The 19963-nt window shown below is 39.1% G+C and overlaps 1 protein-coding gene across 1 annotated transcript; it reads right to left on the minus strand.

Annotated features, from left to right (window-relative positions):
- Nucleotides 1-3235: 3235 nt before the first annotated feature.
- LOC138891893 (uncharacterized) lies at nucleotides 3236-4748 on the minus strand. The gene is made up of 2 exons (XM_070175578.1): nucleotides 4545-4748; nucleotides 3236-3859 (listed from the first exon to the last, which is right to left on the minus strand). Exons 1-2 carry the CDS (start codon nucleotides 4746-4748, stop codon nucleotides 3236-3238), a joined length of 828 nt encoding a protein of 275 aa, XP_070031679.1.
- Nucleotides 4749-19963: the final 15215 nt, after the last annotated feature.

Consider the following 19963-nt stretch of genomic DNA (forward strand, 5'->3'; position numbering starts at 1 on the left):
CACCATGATATTTTTGGAGCATAGACACATGGAACACCAGATGAACCGATGATAAACTAGGTGATAATACAATCCTGTAGGCTACTTCACCCACCTTTTCAAGAATTTCAAAGGGTCCGATATACCTATGGCTCAACTTGCCCTTCTTTCTACACCTCATAACACCTTTTATAGGTGAAACCCAGAGCCATATTCTTTCTCCAACCATGAATGCAATATCACGAACTTTACGGTCGACATAACTCTTTTGCCTAGACTGAGCTGTGCGAAGTCGATCCTAAATAATCTTGACCTTATCCAAGGCATCCTGTACCAAATCGGTACCCAAAAACCGAGCCTCTCCCGGTTCAAACCAACCAACTGGCGATCGGCATCACCTTCCGTATAATGCCTCATATGGAGCCATCCGAATACTCGACTGGTAGCTATTATTATAAGCAAACTCCGCAAGTGGCAAGAAATGATCCCAAGAACCTCCAAAGTCTATAACACAAGCACGAAGCATATCTTCCAATATCTGAATAGTGCGCTCTGACTGTCCGTCTGTCTGTGGATGAAATGTTGTACTCAACTCCACCCGCGTGCCTAACTCACGCTGTACAGCTCTCCAGCAATGTGAGGTAAACTGCGTACCTCGATCTTAAATAATAGACACGGGCACACCGTGAAGGCGGACAATCTCACGAATAAAAATTTCAGCTAACCTCTCTGAAGAATAGGTAACTGCCACTGGAATGAAATGTGCCGATCTGGTTAACCTGTCCATAATGACCCAAATTGCGTCAAATTTTCTCTGAGTCTGTCGGAGCTCAACAACAATATCCATAGTGATACGCTCCTACTTCCACTCAGGAATTTCTAACTTCTGAAGCAAACCACCAGGTCTCTGATGCTCGTACTTAACTTGCTGACAATTCAGACACCGAGCTACATGTGCAACTATATCCTTTTTCATTCCCCTCCACCAATAATGTTGCCGCAAATCTTGATACATTTTGGCGGTATCTGGATGAATAGAATACCTGGAACTGTGTGCTTCTTCAAGAATTAATTCACAAAGCCCATCCACATTAGGAACACAAATACAACCCTGCATTCGCAGAACCCCATCTTCCCCCATAGCAACCGGTTTGGCATCACCGTCCCGCACCGTGTCCTTAAGGACAAGTAAATGAGGATCATCATACTGCCTCTCTCTGATGCACTCATATAAAAAAGACCGAGCGATTGTGCAAGCTAGAACCCGACTGGGTTCCGAAACATCTAACCTCACGAACTGATTAGCCAACGTCTGAACATCTGCAGCTAATGGCCTCTCACCAACCGGAATATACGCAAGACTGCCCATACTCACAGCCTTTCTACTCAAAGCATCGGCCACCACATTGGCCTTTCCGGAGTGATACAAAATGGTGATATCATAGTCTTTAAACAGCTCCAACCATCTTCTCTGTCTCAAATTAAGATCTTTTTGTTTGAACAGATACTGAAGGCTGCGATAATCAGCAAATACCTCACACGAGACACCGTAGAGGTAATGCCTCCAAATCTTCAGCGCATGAACAATGGTTGCCAATTCTATGTCATGAACAGGATAATTCTTCTCGTGAACTTTCAACTGCCGCGACACATATGCAACTACCTAGCCATCTTGCATTAATACTATACCAAGCCTAATGTGAGATGCGTCACAATATACCGTATACGATCCTGAACCTGTGGGTAATACCAATACTGGCGTTGTAGGTAAAGCGGTCTTGAGCTTCTGAAATCTCAACTCACACTCGCCTGACCATATGAATGGGACATCCTTCTGGGTTATTCTGGTAAGTGTGCTTGCTATAGATGAAAACCCTTCCATGAACCGACGATAATAACCTGCTAAACCTAGGAAACTCCGGATCTCTATAACTGAAGTAGGTCTGGGCCAATTATGAACAACCTCAATCTTCTTAGGATCCACCTTTATGCCTTCTACCGATACAACATGCCCCAAAAAGGCAACCGAGTCTAACCAAAAATCATATTTTGAAAACTTGGCATATAACTGATTATTCTTCAAGGTGGGAAGCACACTTCGAAGATGCTGCTCACGTTCCTCTTGACTGCTGGAGTAAATCAATATATCATCAATGAATACAACCACAAAAGAATCCAAATAAGGCTTGAACACCCGATTAATCAAATCCATAAATGCTGCTAGGGCATTTGTCAACCCAAATGACATCACTAGGAATTTGTAATGCCCATACCGAGTTCAAAAAGCTGTTTTAGGGATATCAGATGCCCTAATCTTCAACTGATGGTAACCAGACCTCAAATCGATCTTCGAAAATACCTTGGCACCCTGAAGCTCATCAAATAAGTCATCAATTCTTGGCAGCGGATATTTGTTTTTGATAGTGGCCTTGTTCAACTGTCGATAATCTATACACATCCGTATAGAGCCATCTTTCTTCTTTACAAATAATACTGGTGCACCCCAGGGTGAGACACTGGGTCTAATGAATCTCTGATCAAGCAAGTCTTGTAACTGCTCTTTCAATTCTTTCAACTCCGGCGGGGCAATACGGTATGGTGGAATAGAAATGGGCTGAGTGCCCGGAGCCAATTCAATACAGAAGTCAATATCTCTGTCGGGTGGCAACCCCGACAAATCTGCAGGAAATACTTCTGGAAATTCATGAACAACTGGTTCTGAGTCCATAGAAGGAGCATCCGCACTCGGATCGCGAATATAAGCCAAATACGCTAGACACCCTTTCTCTACCATACGCCGAGCTTTTATATAAGAAATAACCCTGCTGGCAGAATGACCAGGAGTTCCTTTCCACTCTAACCGAGGTAATCTCGACATAGCTAGGGTCACTATCTTGGCATGACAATCCAATATAGCATTATAAGGGGACAGCTAATCCATACCCAAGATGACATCAAAATCTACCATATCAAGAAGTGGAATATCCACACTAGTCTCAAGATCACCAATAGTAACCACACACGAATGATAGACATGATCTACTACAACAGAGTCTCACACTGGTGTAGATACACACACAGAAGCACTCAGAGAATCACAAGGCACAACTAAATATGAAGCAAAATAGGAGGACACATAGGAATAAGTAGATCCTGGATCAAATAGAACTGAAGTATCTCTATGGCAAACTGAAATAATACCTGTGATCACAGCATCATATGACTCGGCCTCAGGACTAGCTGGAAAAGCATAAAATCAGGACTGGGCCCCACTACTTTGAACTGCGTCCCTGGGATGGCCTCTGACTGGCTGGCCTCCACCTCTAACGATCTGACCTCCACCTCTAATGGCCTGACCTCCACTTCTAATAGCCTGACCTCCACCTATAGCTGCCTGACCCCTACCTCTAGCTGGCTGAGCAAGCAGTGAAGTAACCGGTGCCGATATGATGGCACGAGTATCTTGCCGAGATTTGTTACTCGCCAATCTAGGGCAATACTTCCTGATGTGACCAATGTTCCCACACTCATAACACCCATCCTGATGCCGTGGTTGCTGAAGCTGAAGCTGAAGCTGGCCCAAATGGACTGGATAACCGCTGTAATAACTCTGGAGTGGCGGTGCACTGATAGGAACTAAATGTGCGGTAAATGCTGGATGTCCATAGTAAGGCATAATAGGACCGTGACTCCCTGAAGCACCGGTAGATGCATGAAGTGCTGAATGAAACGGTCTGGGAGGATGACCCCTACCAAAATTACCCTTGCCTCCAGACGAGGCACCACTGAAACCATCGAACTGATGATGCCTCTTATCAGACCTCTGCCCTCTCTCCTGTGAAAGAACCATCTCGATTTTTCTTGCGACATTAAGAGCCGCCTGAAAAGAAATTTCACTTCCGGTCTCTCTGGCCATCTGAAGTTTGATAGGGTGAGTGAGTCCCTCAATAAACCTCCTCACTCTTTATCCTTCCATAGGTAGTAAAAGGAGAGCATGACGGGCCAAATCCACAATAGCCTGAGTAACAGTCATATTGCCCTGCTGTAAATGCTCAAATTGCTTGCAGAATTCCTCTCTCAGTGTAATAGGGAGGAACTTTTCCAAAAATAGCTGAGAGAACTTCTCCCATGTAAGTGCAGGTGATCCGACTGGTCGGGTCAATGTATAAAATATTTCCACCACCTCTTGGCGGAACCCGTCATCTGAAATACAGCAAAATCGACCCCATTGGTCTCAACTATACCCATGTTCTGCAGCACCTCATGGCAGCGTTCAAGATAATCCTATGGGTCCTCAGAAGGTGTACCACTGAAGTGAACTGGAAAGAGCCTGGTAAACTTATCGAGTCTTAATAAGGCTTCAAAAGACATGGCAGGCCTATCACCGATCTGTGCCGCAACAACTGCTGAACTACCCCAACTGGCGGGGCTGCTGGAGCCTGATTCTGGGGATCCATCTGCTCCGGAGCGGAAGTAGTGGGAGTTTGTGCTCCTCCCCCAGCCTGTGAGACGGTTGGTGCCACTGAAAATGTACCATTCTAGGCCACGCCCTCCATAAGACTTACCAAACGGACTAGAGCATCTTGAAGTACTGGAGTGGCAATGAATCCTTCCGGGTCCTGAACTGGTCCAACTGGTACATTCTGAACTGGAACCTCCTCCTGAAGATCCACCTGAGGTTCTACAACAGGTGCAGCTGCTCGAGCTCTGGACTGAGCTCTACCTTGGCCTCTAGCATGACCTCGGCCTCGACCTCTACCTCTGGCCATAGTTTCCACCTGGGGTTTTGGTCCCTGACCATCGGTAGAGGTATTATGTTTTCTCACCATCTGCGAGAGAATAAGAGTAGAATGGTTCAATCATCGATGATAGAAAAGAATCGCACGACAGAATAAGAAATAAGTGATATTGTTCCTAAACTTCATAGCCTCTAAGAGATACGTACAGACGTCTCCGTACCGATCCTTCAGACTTTACTAAGCTTGCTCGTGACTCGTGAGCCATATGTAACCTAGTGCTCTGATACCAACTGTCACGACCCGAAATTCCCTCCTTCGGACCGTGATGGGGCCTAACATTTTACTTTCTAGGCAAGCCAACGTTAGAATAATATTAACCAATTTTAAACAATTTTTAAATTATTAATAATCGAGGAAACAAAAGCGGAAGCAAAGTTTGAAATATAGTGAAATAATCCATAAAAACAACCATGTCTAATTACCATCCCAGAGTTGGTATCACAAGTGCACGAGCTTCTAGAATAATACAAATAAAGGTCTGAATAAAATAATGCTGTCTGAAAATAAACACACAGCTAAAGTAAAATAGACGGGGACTTCAGAACTGCGGACGCCGTGCAGTTATACCTCAAGTCTCCTCCGAATAGCTGAAATCCGAGCAAGTCTATGAAACGCAACTGGGACTAACTCCGAAATCTGCACAAGAGGTGCAGAGTGTAGTATAAGTACAACCGACCCCATGTACTGGGAAGTGCTAAGCCTAACCTCAACAAAGTAGTGACAAGGCTAAGACGGTTCACTTACGTTAACCTGTATGCAATATTAATAACAACAACAAATAATAGAAATAAAATCAGGTAACTCATTTATAATAATTGAAGCCAACTCAGCAGCTATAATCCATTATTATTTCACCCAATTCTGTTGCAGCGTGCAACCCGCTCTCACAATATATTCGCATTTAGTTCTGTTACAGCGTGCAATCCGATCTCCCAATATATTCCTTTTAATCAAGTCTGTCATATATTTATTTCAATGAAGTATATATATAGACTTTTGAATAAGTCTGTTGCGGTGTGCAATCCGATCCCCCAATATTGACTTTTAAATAAGTCTGTTGCGGCATGCAATTCGATCCCCCAATATTGACTTTTAAATAAGTCTATTGCGGGGTGCAATCCGATCCCCCAATATTGTCTTTTAAATAAGTCTATTACGGCGTGCAATCCGATCCCCCAATATATATACTTTCATTTCCGTTGTGGCGTGCAACCCGTTCCCCCAATATAATTTTAAACAACTCATAAATATAATAAAACTTACTCCAATAAATACCACGTCCAATGAGAAATTATTAAGCATCAAGACACACAATAATTATAATTTATTTATGAACCAAACAATGACAAATAACAATTTACTATGAAAATCATAGAGAAATTAGGTAGTTTAATATTTAATATGCTAAATGTCAAATAACAAATAAAACACATAATTCAAATAGCATGTAACAATTAATGTAGGAATTCAAGAATTAATATTTAACAAAGAATAGGAGAGATACAATTATTATAATAATTAATTTATGATTTAAAATAATTTATGATTTTTCAAGTAAGCATGCAAACAATTAATTTGACGACGTATAGACACTCGTCACCTCGCCTATACGTCGTTCACATGCAATTCATATAACAAATAATTTAAGAGTTATATTCTCTCAAGTCAAGGTTAACCACGACATTTACCTCGCTTTGCAAATTCAAATCAATTACTCAACCACAACTTTTCCTTTTAAATTTGTCTCCGAAATCTTCAAATCTATTTACAAACAATTCGATATATTCAATACTAATCATAGGAATTAATTCCATATGAATTTACAAGTTTTTCGGATAAAAATTTGAAATTTATTTAATTATTCGATAGTGGGATCCCGTTCCGATACGAGTTCAACCATACAAAAATTTTTCAATTCCGATATCAAATGGACCTTCAAATCTTAACTTTTCGTTTTTGTAAGATTTTATAAAAAATCAAATTTCTTTCATCTAAATCCGAAATAAATGATGAATATAGACATGGATTTGTGAAATATAATCACTTTTGGTTAAAGAACACTTACCCAATTCAAAGTCATGAAAATCCCCCTTGAAATCGCCAAAATCCGAGACTTGAAACTCAAAAATGAGTAAAAATGGTGACTTCTGAATTTATGGGCTCTGCCAAGTCATTTTTGCTTCTGCGGATAAACGTTCCGCATTTGCGGACTCGCATTTGTGAGACAAAGCTCGCATTTGTGATTCCAGGCTGCCAGGTGAAGTTTCGCATCTGCGGACACTCCTGTCGCATTCTGCGCAAAAAGGCCGCACCTGCGAAGACCCCAGGCCAGCCCAGTCCCGCATCTGCGTGATTTGGTGCGCATCTGCGGACACGCTTCTGCGAGAAGCTGTCATCTTCTGTGATCGAAGCCTTGACATGCCTGGGTGCATCTACGTTGAAAAGCTCGCTTCTGCGAGCTCGCACTTGTGGTAAAAAATCTGCAGTTACGATTACACCAGAAGGCCAAATTTCAGATTTTTGCTTAAGTCCAATTCTTGTTTCGATTTCGATTTGAATCACACTCGGGACCCCGTCCAAATATACCAACAAGTCCCGTAACATAATACGGAGTTACTCGGGGTCTAAAATCACGTCAAATAACATCGAAATTGCAATTCACACCTCAATTCGAACTTTGAGTTTTAAACTTTTCAATTTGCAAATCTCGTGCCAAAACATATTAAATGAATCCGGAATGACTTCAAATTTGGCACACAAGTCATAAATAACATAACAGAGCTGTTCAAATTTCCAGAATCAGATTCCGGCTCCGATATCAAAAAGTCAACCCCGTGGTCAAACTTGGAAATTTTTAGCCTTTAAATTGCTAGTTCCATCAAATGGTCATAACTTTAGCTAGGAATCTCTAAATTAAATTTCGGGCATACGCCCAAGTCCCAAATCACGATACGGAGCTACCAGAACTATCAAAACATTGATCCGAGTCTGTTTTCTGAAAAGGTTGATCAAAGTCAACTCAATTGAGTTTTAAAGCTCTATTTCACATTTTAATCCATTTTTCACATTAAAACTTTTAGGAAAATTTTTCGGACTGTGCACGCAAGTCGAGGAATGATAAATAGTGCTTTTCGAGGTCTTAGAATACAGAATTACTTATTAAATTTAAAGATGATATTTTGGGTCATCACATCATGCCCCTTCCCCCATGTTCGCGAATAACAACACCAGCAAACCAGCTACAACTTTACATCCAATTCGACCCGAAACCACCCCGGAACACAATTCGAGCTCAATGAACTTTAGAACTTCAAACTTCTACATTCGATGCCGAAATCCATCAGATCACGTACGATTGGCCTAATATTTTGCACACAAGTCACATTCGACATTACATACATATTCCAACTTTCGGAATCAGAATCCGACCCCGATATCAAAAAGTCCACTTCCGGTCAAACTTCTCAAAAACCTTCAAATTTCTAACTTTCGCCAAATGACCCCGAAATGACTTACGGACCTCCAAATCCACTTTCGGACGAGCTCCCAATACCAAAATCACCATACGGAGCTATTCCCAGACTCGAAATCCCAAACGGACATTGATAACATTGAAATACACTTGAACTCAAACTTATGACAATTTTCCAAAATGCCAACTTCCATAATAGGCGTCGAAACGCTTCTGGGTCATCCAATACTCGATCTGGACATACGCCCAAGTCCAAAATAATCATATGAACCTGTTGGAACCTTCAAATTCCGATTCCGAGCTTGTTTACTTAAAATTCACACCTTAGTCAATTCCTCCATCTTAAGGCTTCCGAATTTAGAATTCTTTTTCCAAATCAACTCTGAACTTCCCGAAATTAAATTCTGACTGCGTGCACAAGTCATAATACCTGAAGTGAAGCTGCTCAGGGCCTCAAACAGCGGAACGACATGCTGGAGCTCAAAACGACCAGTCGGGTCGTTACAAAAAAGTTAATCAATCATTTTGTTTAGAACTTCCAATATAGATAATACATTTAAAATAATATTGGGACTACTTTCATACTTATACAATATTTTTTGGTTATTGATGTTTTTATAATATAACAAATTACATTTAATATTTAGACATATATATATATATATATATATATATATATATATATATATATATATATATATATATATATATATATAGAGAGAGAGAGAGAGAGAGAGAGAGAGAGAGAGAGAGAGAGTAACGACCCAGCCAATCATTTTGAGTATTACAGGCTCGTTCCCCGATTTTCTACTCAATTTGTGCTTTATAATGGTTATGTGACTTGTCGGGGTAATTGGTTCGGGTACGGTGAGGTTTCAGAATGAATTGATACACTTAGACTCAAGGATGAAAGCTTAAGTTGAAAAGGTTGACCGGATATTTGACTTTTGTGTAAACGATCCCAGAATAGAATTTTGATGATTCTAATAGCTTCGTATGGTGATTTTGGGCTTAGGAGCGTGTCCAAAAAAGTATTTGGAAGTCCGTAGTTAAATTAGGCTTGAAATGGCTAAAATAAAAATTGAAGTTTAGAAGTTTGACCAGAGAGTTGACTTATTGATATCGGGGACGGAATTCAGTTCTGAAAATATTCATAGGTCCGTTATATCATTTATTACTTATGTGCAAAATTTAAGGTTAATTGGACTTGATTTGATAGGTTTCGGTATCGAATGTAGAAGTTGAAAATTCTTAGCTTCATTAAGCTTGAATTGGAGTATGGTTCGTACTTTTTAGTGCTGTTTGATGTGATTTGAGGCTTCGACTAAGTTCATATGATGTTTTAGGACTTATTGGTATATTTGGTTGAGGTTCCGGTGGCCTCGGGTGAGTTTCGGATGGTTAACGGATCAAATTTGGAATTAGAACAAAATCTGAAAGTTTCTGCCATCTAATGTAACCGCACATGCTGGCGAAGGAGCATAGAAGTGAGATCGCAGGTGCGAGTTGGGTTGCGCAGAAGCGGAGGGCGCAGAGGTGGAAGAAACTTCGCAGGTGCGTACTCGCACTTGCGCGTGGAGGATCACAGAAGAGACATTTGGCTTGGGAGCCGCTAGTCCGCAGAAGCGGATAGTTTCACGCAGAAGCGGGATTTGGTTCGCAGAAGCGGCAGCTTGGCCGCAATAGAGGCTTAATGAGCTGCAGGTGAGAAAGCACTGACCATATTACAAAATAGAGGGGTTCCTACTTTTCAATTTTCTCTAGTTCTTAAATATTTTAATTTTCCAAAATAAATCAACAACAACAATATTTTCCACAATAGGGAGCTCACGACTCAATCACAATGAGTACAAAATCTCACAAAATATTCGGCAATAAATCGCTCAGCAAAAATAATATTTCACTATCTTTTAACACGTGGCCTCAATACCAATTTTAAATACAAATTAGTCTCTTACCTCAAACCGCGCTCAATCAGTCAAGTAGTATGCCTTTTTCTCTATTTTCCAACTTCGATCTGCTCGCATTGAATCATAATTAATTCGATTCAATCAATACAAATTATAGGAATAAATTCCATATGAAAATGCCAATTTTCTAACAAAATCCAAAATTTAACCCAAAACTCCCCAGTGGGGTCCACATCTCGGAATCTGACAAAAGTTACAAAATACGAACACCCATTCAACCACGAGTCCAACCATACAATTTTTACTAAAATACGACATCAACTCCCCCTCCAAATCTCAAATTCGTATTTTGAAATCCCTAGGCCCAAATCCTCTAATTTCACCTCAAAAATATGTAATCAAGTCGAAATACTCAATGATAATCCAATATTATTGATTACAAATGATCACATGTGACGTACCTCAAGTTTCCGCGTGAATTATCTCTGACAAATCGCCCAAACTCGTGTTGAAAATGTCCAAAATGACAAAAAAATCGGAACTCCTCTATTTTGTAATCTGGTCAGTGCTTTCGCACCCGCAACTTATTAAGCCGCTTTTGCGGACCAAATCCCGCTTCTGCGCGAAAATATCTGCTTCTGCGGACCATCGGTTCCCATGCCAAATGTCACTTTTGTGATCCTCCACGCGCAGGTGCGAGTCCGCACCTGCAAAGTTTCTTCCGCCTCTGCGCCCTCTGCTTCTGCGTAACCCAGCTCACACCGACGAGCTCGCTTCTGCGCTCATTCGCCCGCAAGTGTGGTTACATCATATGGTAGAAACTTTCATATTTTGTTCTAAGTCCGAATTCGATCCATTAACCATTTGAAATTCACCCGAGGCTCCCGAGACCTCAACCAAATACTCCAACAAGTCCTAAAATATCATATAAACTGAGTCGAAGCCTCAAATCACATCAAACAACGCTAAAACAAACATGAATCATACTCCCATTCAAGCTTAATGAAACTAAGAATTTTCAATTTCTACATTCGATGCCGAAACCTATCAAATCAAGTCTGATTAACCTCAAATTTTGCACACAAGTCATAAATGACATAACAGACCTATGAATCATCAAAACTCTATTTTGGGGTCGTTTACACATAAGTCTACATCCAGTCATCCTTTTCAACTAAGCTTTCAACCTTGAGACTAAGTGTCTCAATTCATTCCGAAATCTCTCCAGACCTGAATCTACTACCCCGGCAAGTCACATAACAGTTATAAAGTACAAAATGATCAGTAAATGGGGGGAACGAGGCTACAAATTTTAAAACAACTGGTCGGGTCGTTACATCCTCCCACTTTTAAAAAAACGTTCGTCCTCGAACGAGTTTAGAATTGTACCTGGAGTGGTAAAAAGATGAGGATAACAGTTGCGCATATCATGCTTGGTTTCCTAAGTTGCCTCCTTGACCGGATGACCCCTCCACTGTACCTTTACTGAAGCAATGCTCTTCGATCTTAGCTTTCTAACCCGTTTGTCCAAAATAGTCACTGGTTCCTTCACATAAGATAGATCCTTGTCCAACTGGACTGAGCTGAAGTGTAACACATGAGATGGATCGCCGTGATATTTCGGAGCATGGAAACATGGAACACTGGATGAACTCCCGAGGTACCGCTTCGTAGACGCAAATCATAAATAAATTCATAATATCTCATTTCCTTATATCACCGCTCACATTTAATTTTAAAGAAAATTTTTTTCCCGAAATAGCATCCCGTGTTTTGGCCACCCTTATCACACCGTATGGCTTCTAGTAGTTCCCATATTAGTCACACGTTTTAAGCCACCCTTATCTTACCGCATGCGTTTCAACACCCAGACCTTATACCACCGCCTGCGTATCTATATCACAATACATCACAATTTGCACCTCAAATGCTCAAATATTTCAATTTGCCAAAATAAATCAACAACAACAATATTTTCCACAATAGGGAGCTCATGACTCAATCACAACAAGTACAAAATCTCACAAAATATTCGGGAATAAATAGCTCAGTAAAAATAATATTTCATAATTTTTAACACGTTGCCTCAATACAAATTTTAAAATATCAAATACTTCATATTAATAATATTTAAATTAAAGAAATTCAACCTTCAAATAATGCACAGAATAAAAGAAATAAAGTTTCAACTAAACAGGTAAAACAATTAGCAGGAAAAATGTCAGGAAAATTTAAGAATATAAAATAGATCAATGATGATGAATATAATTGGATAAAATAATTTAATTAATATGCATCAGTAATCTACATAATTTAAAGACATAATCTTTCACATTTAGCATGTGTACACACTCATCACCTCATGTACACGACTTTCAACACATTACAATTATCACATCAATACCAATCCTAGGTTGAATTTCCCTCACACAAGGTTAGACAAGTCACTTACCTCAAACCGCGCTCAATCGGTCAAGTAGTATGCCTTTTCCTCGATTTTCCGACTCTGATCAGCTCAAATCTAATCATAATTAATTCGATTCAATCAATACAAATTATAGGAATAAATGTCATATGTAAATACCAATTTAACCCAAATATCGCCAGTAGGGCCCATGTCTCGGAACCCGACAAAAGTTATAGAATGTAAACGCCCATTCAACCACGAGTCCAACCATACAAGTTTTACTAAAATCCGACATCAATTTGACCTCCAAATTTCAAATTCTTATTTTAAAATCCCTAGGCCCAAATCCTCTAATTTCACCTAAAAAACATGTAATCTAGTCGAAATGCTCAATGATAATCCAATATTATTGACTAAAAATTATCACATATGACTTACCTCAAGTTTCCCTGGGAATTATCTCTGAAATATCGTCCAAAACCGTATTGAAAATGTCCAAAATGACAAAAATGTCAGAACCCCTCCGTTTTGTAATCTGGTCAGCTCTTTCGCACCTGCGGCTCATTAAGCCGCTTCTGTGGCCAAGCTACCACTTCTGCAGCTAATCCCGCTTCTACAGAAAAACTCCCACTTCTGCGGGTGCGCATCTGCGCGAAAATATCCGCTTCTGCGGACTGGCGGCTCCCAAGCCAAATGTCGCTTCTGCGATAATCCACGTGCAGGCGCGAGTACGCACCTACGAAGTTTCTTCCGCCTCTGTGCCCTCAGCTTTTACGCAACCCAGCTCGCACCTGCGAGCTCTCTTATGCGCTCCTTCGCCTGCAAGTGCGGTTACATCAGATGGTAGAAACTTTCAGATTATTTTCTAAGTCTGAATTTGATCCGTTAACCATTTGAAACTCACCCGAGTCCCCCGGGACCTCAACCAAATACCCTAACAAGTCCTAAAACATAATACAAACTTAGTCGAAACCTTAAATCACATCAAACAAAGCTAAAACCACAAATCATACCCCAATTCAAGCTTAAGAAACTTAAGAATTTCCGACTTCTACATTCAATGCGGAAACCTATCAAATCAATTCCGATTGACCTCAAATTTTGCACACAAGTCATAAATGACATAATGAAGCTATGAAAATTTCAGAACTGGATTCCGACCCCGATATCAAAAAGTCAAATCCCCGGTCAAACTTCCAAACTTAAATTCCTATTTCTGCCATTTCAAGTCTAATTTAACTACGGGCTTTCAAATAAAATTCAGGACACACTCCTAAGTCCAAAATCACCATACAGAGCTGTTGGAATCATCAAAACTCTATTCTAGGGTCGTTTACATATAAGTCCACATCCAGTCAACCTTTTCAACTTAAGCTTTCAGCCTTGAGACTAAGTGTCTCAATTCATACCGAAATCTCTCCGAACCCGAACCTACTACCACGACAAGCCACATAAGAGTTATAAAGTACAAAATGAGCATTAAATAGGGGAATGAGGCTACAACTTTTAAAATGACTGGCCGGATCGTTATAGGCTTCAAGGACGCAGAAACGGAGGCAGTGTAGGCCTTGTAAACTGCAGAAGAGGTTGGTTTCTTGCACCTGTGAGACTGCAAAAGCTACTAAGTGAGTCACATGTGCGGAACCCCCAGACAATATACATTTCGAAGGGGTTTCAAGTTTTGCCATTTTTGGACATTTCCATCACGATTGTGGGGCGATTTTCAGAGAGAATGCATGGGAAATCTTGAGGTAAGTCACTTGTGATCATTGTTAGTCAATACTATTGGATTATCATTGAGTATTTCGACTTGATTACATGTTTTTGAGGTGAAATTAGAGGATTTGGGCCTAGGGATGTCAAAATAAGAACTTAAAATTTGGAGGTCGAGTTGATGTCGGAATTTGGTAAATTTGGTATGGTTGGACTTGTGGTTGAATGGACGTTCATATTTTGTAACTTTGTTGGATTTTGGATTTTGTTGGAAAATTAGTAGTTTCATATGGAATAAATATGTACGATTTGTATTGAGTGAATTGAATTAATTGTGACTAGATTCGAGGCTTTCAGAGGCCAATTCGCGAGGCAAAGTCATAGCGGAGTAAAGAATAACATGGTTTGAGGTAAGTAACATTTCTAAACTTGGTTCTGAGGGTATGAGTCCCTGAATTTTATGTTATATCAATTGTTGGGGGTGATGCACATGTTAGGTGACGAGCATGTTGGCGTGCACCATAGAAATTGTGAATTAAATAAATTTTGCGGACTTATAAAATTAAAGAATCATGTTATTATCCGCATATTCTCCACGTGTAAGAGAAATTGAGCGGAGACTCGTATTAAAGGTCATGTTTAGGCTACATGCTGATATTTTGGGACCCATAGGGTCGTGTTGCTATTGAATTTAATTGTTTAAAATATACATTTCATATTCAGACATGTTCATCCATTGTGAGGATATTTATGGGATCGAGCTGCGCATCGCAGCAAGCCATATTGGCTTTATATATATTATTATTATATGGATCGGGTGCAGCAGGCCTTATAGGCTTTATTATTATGTGGATCGGGGATGCCCGCCTACAGTAGTCCATATAGGTTTTATATCACGTTTGGGCTGAATGAGCCCCTCCGGAGTCTGTACCTCCCACAGTGAGCATAGATGATTTATATTCGGGATGGACTTTCCAGGGCATGGACTTGCCTTATTTATTTATATTCAGGATGGACTTCCTAGGGCATGGAGTTTCCTTATTTCTATATGTTCGGGATGGACGTCCCAGGGCATGGACTTTTTTATTGATTTATAATTGTGATGAATTTTCCCTGGACATGGATCTTGCCATAGTCATTTATATTTGGGGATAAATTTACCCCAGAGCTTGATTGGCCTTATATGGTACTGAGTCACTGCATGGCAGTTGATGTGTGTGTGTGTATGCGTATATATATATATATATATATATATATATATATATATATATATATATATATATATATATATATATATATGGGATGGATCTTCCATGGGCTTGATTGGCCATATACAGTACTGAGTTTTAACTGTTGAACTTGAAAGCATGCCGATATTTTTGTACTGTTATTTCTATACTGGACTGTACCTGCTGAGCTCGTCACTACTTTCAGCCCAAAGGCTAGTCTTGTTACTTATTGAGTTCGTTGTACTCATACTACACCTTGCACCGCGTGTGTAGATCCAGGTGCTTCCGGATGCGGCGATTGTTAGATCTCAGAGTATTAGTAGTTGGAGACATGTGATGACCCAATATATCATATTTAATTCTAAACATTTATTTCTATTTTTTGAGACCTCGAAAAGCACTATTCAACATTCCTCGACTTGTGCGCACAATCCGTAAATATTTTCGGAAAGTTTTTATATGAAAATTGATTAAAATGTGAAATATAGCTTTAAAACTCATCTGAGTTGACTTCGGTCAACGTTTTGAGACAACGGACCCGGATCAGTTTTTTGACAGTTCCGGTAATTCTGTATCATGATTTGGGACTTTGGAGTATGCCCGAAATCGAATTCGAAGGTCCCTAGGTCAAATTATCGGCATTTAACAGAAACTAGAATTTAAAGGTTTAAGAATTCCTAAATTTGGTCATAATTGGGTTTTTGTTGATACCGGGTCCCGATTTAGAATCCGAGAGTTTGATCAGCTTCATAACCACATTTATAAATTATGTACATTATTTGAAGTTATTCCGAGGTACGTAGGCTTATTTTCCATTTGTTTTTGAAAAATTTAAAAGGTTTGATTTTATAAAGCTTGAATTTCTAAAGTTTGACCTGAGATTTGACTTTTGAGCAAATGATCCCAGAATGGAATTTTGATGATTCAAATAGCTTCGTATGGTGATTGTGGACTGATACGCATGTTCGGATTTGTATTTGGAAGTCCGTAGGACAATTTGGCGCATTTTGGCGAAAGTTGGAAAATAGAAGTGTTTTGAAAAGTTTGACCGGGAGTTGACTTAATTGATATGATGGTCGAAATTAAATTATGGAAATTGGAACATATCCATTATGTCATTTATGACTTGCATGCAAAGTTTGAGTTCATTCCGAATTGATTTGGCATGTTTCGGCGCGAGTTATAGAATTGAAAATTTCATAAACTCATAAGTCTGAATCGACGCGCGATTTGTAGTTTCGCAGTTGTTATGTGTGATTTGAGACATCGAATAGGTCCATAATATGTTTTGAGACTTGTTGGTATGTTCGGACGGATTTCCGTTGGGCTCGGGTGAGTTTCAGAGTGGTTTTAGACCATATCTAGGTCATTTGTAACTGCTGGTTTTTGACAGTAGTGTACGAAATTTCTGATGCGCAGAGCTGACTTTAGAAGCTTATATCTCGCAATCTATAAGAAATATGAAAATTATCTAAACATGAAAGTTGTATCTCTTTGATTCTAGTTTCCAGAACGATAAATCATTCATCATTTGGAAATTTATACGAAAGGTTATGATCGATTGACTGAAGGCTAGTAATGCAGTTTTTGTTTGCCTAGCAGTGCGCATCACCAGAAATTTTGATGCACAGGGCTGACTTTGGAAGCTTATATCTCACAATCTAAGGAATCTGGAAATTATCAAAACATGAAGATTGTAGCCCTTTGATTCTAATTTCTACAAAGATAAATCATTCATCATTTGGACATTTGTACAGATAATTATGATTTATTGACTGAAGGCTAGTACTGCAGTTTTTGGCTTGAAACTTTTGAGACAAGTCGCCTGGACAGAATATATATGTCCGGAGTCCAACATTTTTGTTCATTTTTAGACCTCGGTTTTGGGTGATTTTAGAGGCATTTTCACAAGTTTGAGTTGGGTAAGTATTCTTTATCCCAATTAGTTATATTTCATGATTCCATACTCATTTACCTTATGAATCCGTGAATTTATGGAAGAAAAATCAGATTTTTATAAAATCATCCAAAAACAAAAATTTAAGATTTGGAAGCCAATCCGATGTCAGAATTCGATAATTTCTGTATGATTGAACTCATATCGGAACGGGTGTTCGAATTTTGTGAGTTTTTTTCGGGATTCGAGACGTGGGGCCCATTGTCAGTTTTTGAAACGAATTTTGGATTTTAATCCGAAAAATTAGTAATTTCATATGGAATTATATCCCACGATTCATGTTGAGAATATTAAATTGTTTGTGACTAGATTTGAAGATTTCAGACATAAATTCATGAGGAAAAGATTTATTGGAATCTTGAATTTGGTTGCGAGGCGAAGTAAGTGTCGTGGTTAACCTTGACTTGAGGGAATAGAACCCTTGAATTATTTTTACGTGAATTTCATATGTAACGACGTATAGGCGAGGTGGCGAGTGCCTATACGTCATCAAATTGATTATTTGCACATTTATATGGAAATCATAAATTATTCGAAATCATGAATTAATTATTATATTAATAATTTCTCTCATATTCCTTTCTCAATATTATGCCTTGAATCCATGCTATATTTGCTACATGCTTATTTGATTTATGTGACTTAATTGTTTACTTGACATTTAGCATACTAAATATTAAATTTCCTATTTCCTTCTTAAATTTCATAATTAATTGCTACTTGTCATCACTTGTTTCTAAATAAATCATAATTATTATATGCTTGTTGTTTTACAATTTCATATTAATTGTTGTATTTATTGGAATAATTTCTTTTATAAGAATTCGTAAATTATATTATTGAGGAGCGGGTTGCACGCCACAACAGAATTCATTGAAAGTGAATACATTGGAGGAGCGGGTTGCACGCCACAACAGAATTGATTAAAAAGATATATTGAGGATCGGGTTGCACGCCGCAACGGAATTAAATGAAAATGAATATATTGTGAGATCGGGTTACACGCATCAACGAAATTGAATATGAATATATTGTGGGATCGGGTTGCACGCCGCAATGGAAAGTGATTTAAGTAATAATTGATTATGACTGCCGAGTTGACTTGATTGTTGATATGATTTACCGATTTAATTTTTATTTCTAATCTCCTATATTGTTGTTATTATTATTATTATTGCGTACAAGTTAATGTAAGTGACCTGCTTAGCCTCGTCACTACTTCGTCGAGGTTAGGCTCGGCACTTACTGCGTACATGGGGTCAGTTGTACTCATACTACACTCTGCATATCTTGTGCAGATACTAGAGTTGGTCCCAATGGCGTACAATAGATTTGCTCGGATTCCGCTATCCACAGGAGACTTGAGGTATAGCTGCACGACGTTCGCATTTCTAAAGTCCCCATCTACTTTATTTTAGCTGTGTATTTCTGTCAGACCATTTTATTTTCATTCAGACACTTGTTCGTATTATTCTAGTAACTCGTGGAATTGTGACACGAGTTCTGGGATGGTATTTAGACATCGCTATTATTATGGTTTACTCACTTTATTTCAGATTTTATTCCAGTTATTAGTTTCTTTATTATTAATTAAATTAAATTGTTAAAAAAATGGTTAAAATTATTCTAACGTTGGCTTGCCTAGCAAGTGAAATGTTAGGCGCCATCACGGTCCCAAAAGTAGGAATTTCGGGTCGTTACACTATCAAGGTAGCTGCTTGGCATCCACTAACCTTGACTCTCTTTCCTTTCAGTTATTATAATGTTCTATATTTTTAGATATTGTTTTTATTAGTCAGACTTTGTATCAATTGGATGGTCATGTACTCAGTGACACCGGGTTTTGGGAGTCTTTTGTATAAAAAAGTGAGGTTTTCTATTGAATTCAAATATTATGTTTTCAAACTTAATATATATTGTGTTTTGATGAGGTTGTCGACTTGCCTAGTATTCAGATATGCGCCATCACGACACGTCAGGATTTTGGGTCGTGACAAGTTGGTATCAGAGCGTAGATTACATAGGTGTCACGACTCAAAATCCTAACCTGTCGTGATGGTGCCTATCTCAATACTAGGCAAGCCGACAATCTCCATAAAACTCAATTTCTTTCACGTTTGAAAACATAATATTTAAATTCCATAGAAAAACCTCACGATTTCAGATACAAAATACTCCCAATACCCAGTGTCGCCGAGTACATGAGCATCTAAATGATAACAAAGTATGACTGATAACAATATTGTATGAAAATATAGAACAATACAATAATTGAAAGGAAGAGCGAGTCAAGGTCAGCGGACGCCAAACAACTACCTTGATAGTCTACAACTAATAACACCCTGAGATCTAACAGTCGCCGTGTCCGGAAGCACCTGGATCTGCACACGAGGTGCAGAGTGTAGTATGAGTTCAACAAACTCACTAAGTAACAAGACTAACCTCTAGGTTGAAAGTAGTGAGGAGCTCTACAGGTACAATCCAATATATAAATAAC

This window comes from Nicotiana tomentosiformis, chromosome 5 (assembly GCF_000390325.3).
Source record: "Nicotiana tomentosiformis chromosome 5, ASM39032v3, whole genome shotgun sequence".
NCBI lineage: Eukaryota > Viridiplantae > Streptophyta > Magnoliopsida > Solanales > Solanaceae > Nicotiana > Nicotiana tomentosiformis.

Excerpts from the sequence above, each read along its gene's own strand:
- LOC138891893 (XM_070175578.1), bottom strand. The coding sequence starts at position 4,748 with ATGGCCAGAGGTAGAGGTCGAGGCCGAGGTCATGCTAGAGGCCAAGGT. Across the intron at positions 3,860-4,544 it reads AAGATGCTCTAGTCCGTTTG|GCGGCTCTTAATGTCGCAAG; the intron begins GTAAGTCTTATG and ends ATTTCTTTTCAG.